Raw genomic sequence first — 6,000 nt, 5'->3', positions numbered from 1 at the left:
CCCAGTGCATAGAGCAACGAGTAGCCAGAGCTTCCCACTGAGCTGCACCATCTGAGGTGTGTGTTGGTCGAGTTGGATCAATCCATACCATAGCTGCCCGGTGTGTGTAGGGTGGAAGACAGCATCTGGCACCAGGACACAAAAAACATAAACCAGCAGAGGAGAAAATTGGAAAGACAGACTCCATCACACCAATGAGAGACATGGGAGGAAAGGAGAAGACAATTTTGGTGATTGGAAATGTCCCCAACTACCAAGGGTGAGTTTCCAGAGGATGTAGTTTACCTCTCGTTAGAATTAAATGAACATAAAACATCAAAGTCCAGCTACTGTGATGTTATGACATGACAAACTCTGTTCCTCAACTGCTGACCAACATTGAATGTTTTTGGTATTCTTCAGAAATGCAAAGCAATTTCAAACCTGCATATTGACCATGTTTTAAATTCTAACACCTCTTTTCTTGTGGTGTCAGTTACGTTCATACCAAGGTGACACTTGTCGAGTTAGCCAGCACATTGATTTATTTAGCATACATTTACACTTTACCCAGGCTTGGTTAGAAGTAATATTTGACTTAAGAAAAACTTTTCTACACATGCAGTTCAAACATGTTGAATTTCTCTTTAAAACTAAGAAAATATAAAAACATTAACTCGGTACTTCAATTCTTAAAGTCCCCCAAAGAGACCTCTTTATTAAGGTTACTGAGTTAAGTGCTGATGTATTCATAATTTTGCAGCAAAACAGAATACAACTCCATCTGCTGCAGACTAAAATAAGGGCCCTGCCTTGTTCTTGGCGAAATGGAAAATGTGGTAGATGTTCTACAGTTACACTCCACTGCAGAGGTTGCTGAGTTGTTGTCGGTGTGAAAGACTGGACGGCCAACTGAATATGCCTTATGGGCCATAAATGAGTATGTATGTCTTTGTATAATCTACAGAATATATGTATGATAGCAATGGAATGACTGTACAGGACTGTGCTTTTTCTGAGAAGCCTATAGGGAGTAGCTGTGTGCTCTGTGCAAGTGTGTGTGTGTACTGTATGTGAGACTTTTTAATTTCAGGACCATCTGCGTTCTATAACAAATTGGGAGAACATCCTCAGTCCAACTATTTGCTTTGGGCACTCCAGAGAGCAATGGCGATGATAGCGATGATATGTGACTTTAGCCAGGATGAAAGTCACGGCGAGCTGCCAGCCTAGAAAGAAGGGAATGTCCAGTTTAGAATGAGGAAAAATAAACCCGTTGATCACTTGATATTATCATGTCGGCCAGTCAACGCCTTTAATTCAACGCCTATTAATTTGGAAAGTGGCTGCACTCACTTGTGTATCTCTCAAAGGAGGAGTGTTTGCAGTTGGACAGTGTGTACTTCAGCAGAGGGACCTCCTTTACAGTGTTTGTGAACATGCTTTTAATATTTAATTTGATTTTTTCTTCTTTACTTGAGATGTGATAAAAGACATATTTGGCTGAGTGATTATTATTCTATTCTCATCTCCATGCACACACACACATTCCTGTGGTTTATGAGCTTTGATGGTTGTTTCCATGCAGCAACTAAACCAGGACAGGAGAGTCCCCAAGAGTGAGATAGCACCCTAATACCCCTCATACTAAGGCATCTGGAACTAGACCCTTTGTCCTTCTCTGATACTTACTAAAGCCCCTTATTGCATGTTGCTGTTTCTGCACCATGTACATACGCATGTGCTACATACATAAATGCATGCACACAACACAACCAAACACACATATGGCTGACTTAGTGTCTCCCCTCGCCTTTAAATGTTATCTTAGCTGAGAGCGACTAAAATGTCTGTTTACCTAGCAGCAGATACACAAAACAGAAGCTGAGATGTTTTCTAGATTTTGATTTCAGACTTGTGTCAAAACATTGGCTGAGGAGAACTAAACTGTGACTGTACATGATTAAGGTCAGGTTTTTCCACACTAGGTCACATAAAGGCAGAGAAATTTAAATTCTTTGTAGGAGTTTTACTTTTCATTTTTTTACCTTGTAACATGCAAAGACAGCTTCTAACACAAACAAGAGTGGAGAGCAAAGCACTCAGTGCAAACAGCTGTCAATAATCAAGAAATAGCACCATTGCATAAGGTTCTGTAACTGCTTGCTTCATTTCTATTTCTACATGTTAAATACACAACTTACAATGTGTAAATTCAGCAGCTTAGAGTTGTACAAAATCAGATCCAATCTTTGAACCAAACTGGGTTAAAAACCTCTAAAACAAGATTTGTGCTATTTTAAATTTAACAGATTAATTGTGTTTGTAAAATTTTGATTTGTTATTGAAAATAAAATCTCCTCTTTACGTTAAATAAAGGCGTTTTGACCCATTGTTCTTCTGTTAGATGTGGGTGTTTTTACACTGTACTGTAGAGCACATTTGTTTGGTGTTGTATTATCACACAATTTATTGCCCCAGCACCTTTCATGTCCTAATCCCTTGAAAACACAGCGACACAGAGCAGAGTAGTACTGTCACCTGTTGCTACAGTCTTTCATTGCATCTCCGTTTTTAACATCGTCCATTGTCCACAGCTTTGTACTTTGTACAATTAGCCTGTTATAATAAACCCACAGCTATGTATAGACTTTGTTGCGGTGTGCTCCCAGTCCTGAGCATAGACCAATAATTCTACAACAGTCCAACATGCCAGTAGTGTCTACGCCTAACAGCATAACTGTCATGATCAACACTTATCATGCATATTGTTTATTTTATTTATTATCCCTCAGACTTTGGATTTGGAATTTATTTATTATCCCTCAGACTTTTGTGAATGATGCAAACCATCCCTCTTTTTTCCTCTTGGTCTTTAATCGGCTTAACATACACCCATGGATACACACAGTCCTCAGGGTCTTCATGATTCATTGCTACTTTAAGAGTTATGAGACATATGAAGTTCTTACTATCAGTTACATGGAAGGCTTATGATGGAGAGGACAGATAGGAACCCCCTGCTGCTTTATAGACACAAATTATCGAGGGCCGCCAAGCAAAATAAATATACACAAACGACCGCATTGCTTGGACAGTGACACACACACACTCTCTGCTAGTACAGATGCGCACATAAAATACATAACATTAACAATACTCTTACACTGTCAATGTGACCACAACGTAAAGCAATCTATTGAGCCGTAATTCCTGGCTGCCTGGAAACAAGTTCTGTGACATCTCCTGCCTCCTAATGGTTTTCACAAGGGGCCGTCGACCCCTGACCTGTTCTGTGGACCACCTAAAATAAAACTCTTCAAAGTTTATAACCCAGGGTCAGCCGATACAGTCGAAACAGAGGGCTCCTTGGAAAGATAGTCAAAACTACTAATCTAAAGAACACGCTAAGTGATTGCTCAGCTCAGAGAACTGTCGCATCTCATAGTAAGTGGTAGAAAAAGTAGCCAGTGCAATGGAGTAATACCAATACCTGGACTTGTTTTCTAAAAACCTTGAAGAGAATATCGTACAACTCTGCTAAGAATTATCTTTTTTATAAAATTGCAAATGTAAATAAACCAGTGTGGGAACACAATAGCCACTGGATTATGTTTTCAAATAAAATAATAAAGGTATGTTGACATTTAACATATGTTAATTAAAAATAGCAAAATCAATGAAATATGTGATGTTGCACTACAACATCCTGTTTGTATGATTAGAGTTACAAACTTTTTTTATACTTGGAAATTATCCATTAATTATATTCCTCACAAAAACAATAAATAACCAAAAACAACTAAAAATAAGATTTGGTTGCTATTACCAAAGATATCAGCTTAGATATCACAGTTATTGTGATATTGTGAAGTGCTACATTACTCCAAAGTTATGATTAGTCATATTATGAGAAAATGGGTCCCTGGGCATACACAGGGATTCTTTGTCATAATTTGAGCCTGTTTGTTGTAATTTTATTTTTTTTAAGTTCTGTGTCTGTTAGGTGGTCATCCTTTGTAAATGTTTTTGACATTTTGTGTCCAATTTGGGGCACCTCCCTCTTTTGGATAGTTTCAGGTGTCAGGTTGCATTATTTATGGCTGTTGTTAAGCTCTTTGTGGTCATATTGTGGCTTTTAATTTTATTAAACAAGAAATATGTATAGTAGTGACAAAAGTTGTGGTCCTTGGTCCATCCATGATAAAAGTGCCAGAAAATGTCAGCAATGTTAACAAATTGAAGGATTCCTGCACATAAGTTGCAACATTATAAATGTTGAGATAAGTTCAATGATAATTTCATTAGAATTTTCTACCAAACAAAATAAATGTACCACTTTATTTTTTTGATGCTTATCTTCAGTTATGAGTTTATCAAGTGATTTTTTTAAATTGTTTTTGTCTTAAGAATTATAATATTTTGGAATGATCTCAGAATTCATATTAACTTTTACCCTATTCCATATGTTTTATTACCTTCTAAATGACAGTTTAAATTGATAGGGTGTGTGAATATATCTGAGGAAAAGCTAGAAATACAATTCAGAGATGTGCCAATTGTAAATAAATTACTAAATGTAGGCCAACTTAAAGAACAGTGACAGGTGCATCCCTGGCACTGTTTTGGTTTAAGCCCTGGGGTTGAAACCCGACCCTGAGAAAGCCCCTGATTTTAAAGAACACAACCTGGCTGCAACAAACAGTACAGTCTGCACCACATCGTGCTGAAACTACAGCTACTCTCTGACCTCTGTTATTTTCAAGCAACGGCAGGATATTTACAATCTTCGGTTATCAATATCTTCAGTGATCAGCAGAAATCCACCTGTCTCCAGCAGGCATCAGGGCAGATTTCTCCACCACATGATCAGTCATCTCATTTGGAACTGAGATACTGCTGCTCACTGGAGATTTGGATCAAAGCATATGAAGTGCACTGCTATTTCAACACTGTAGATTACAGTCGGGCAACAAATTAGACAAGCAATGCCTTTAGCATACCTACTTAAAATAGCAAGTGAATAGCAGTGTCTTTTGTTTTAAATTTTTTATCAATGTAAGCAGTCTTTCACTACATTGTGTAAAATGTCCATATCTGTTTTCTAAGTTTAATGTAATGTCTTTAAAATGAGTTTATTTACATTTAGTCATTTAGCAGACACTTTTATCCAAAGCAACTTACAAGTGGGATCAAGTCAAATCTATAAAGTCCACAATAAATAAAGTACATCCAGTTTTCTATCACACAAAATAAAGTGCAAATTTTCTTCCTAATGTGTCCACTTTGTTTCAGTTGTGTTCAAAAATGTACTACATACAATAGGAGATTTTAGTAGGGCTGCAAGAGCCATTTAACTAAAAGCAGATAAGCATATATGATTGTTTAGCTGTTCAGTTCCCTGTATGTATGTACTGTACATGTGGAAGAACTGACAATAAAGTTTGACTTGACTTGACTTGACTTGAGAATAAATTAATAAATTAAAAAATGGCTACCACAATTTTCCAGAAGCCCAAGGTACACTGTGATGCAAGTGACCAGACCAGCCTTCCAAAACACGAAGATAATAGCATTACATTTACGAAGGTATAAATCTGATTTTAATTGAGAATTTTGTATCATCACTGATTAACAAGTGTCAAAAATCTATTCTCTGTTCAGTCATTGCTTTGTCCCCTCATTCCACCAGTAGAATTTAATCATATATTGTCCTGAAAAATTAATGTTTGTAGAATACAGACTCACAAAAGGTTGTTGTAATTGCAGATCAGACAGGACGTTTTGTAATGATTCAGTTTCTGCCAAGAACAACGGAAAACTCCCACCATCAGTGGTGCCACCACCGATTCCCATGTCTCCTTTAGCTGAGAAGATGGAGGGACTTAAAGAAATTCGCAACCGCAGCAACAGCCTTCGTCTGGGCAGACTGGCCTTCTATCGGCACCTGGAGAAGGTGGAGAAGATGCGTTGCTTCTGGGAGCTCAAACATGTGGAACTCAAGGGAGGAAACCAGCAGGT

General features: G+C 37.7%; 1 protein-coding gene across 2 annotated transcripts in view; it reads left to right on the top strand.

The window, feature by feature from the left end:
• mylk4b (myosin light chain kinase family, member 4b) overlaps window positions 1-6,000 on the top strand; it is a 34,315-nt gene continuing 28,315 nt past the window's right edge. Inside the window, exons 1-3 of one of the 2 annotated variants that reach the window (XM_067512270.1) lie at window positions 1-259; window positions 5,491-5,568; window positions 5,749-5,998. In XM_067512270.1, coding sequence (XP_067368371.1) covers window positions 195-259; window positions 5,491-5,568; window positions 5,749-5,998 — 393 coding nt within the window. In that variant the 5' untranslated portion in view covers window positions 1-194. The remainder of the gene's footprint in view (window positions 260-5,490; window positions 5,569-5,748; window positions 5,999-6,000) is intronic. The other variant, XM_067512271.1, reaches the window with a different exon arrangement.

The sequence above is a fragment of the Channa argus genome, chromosome 8 (genome assembly GCF_033026475.1).
Source record: "Channa argus isolate prfri chromosome 8, Channa argus male v1.0, whole genome shotgun sequence".
Taxonomy (NCBI): domain Eukaryota; kingdom Metazoa; phylum Chordata; class Actinopteri; order Anabantiformes; family Channidae; genus Channa; species Channa argus.
This window is presented reverse-complemented; position numbering and strand designations above follow the sequence as displayed.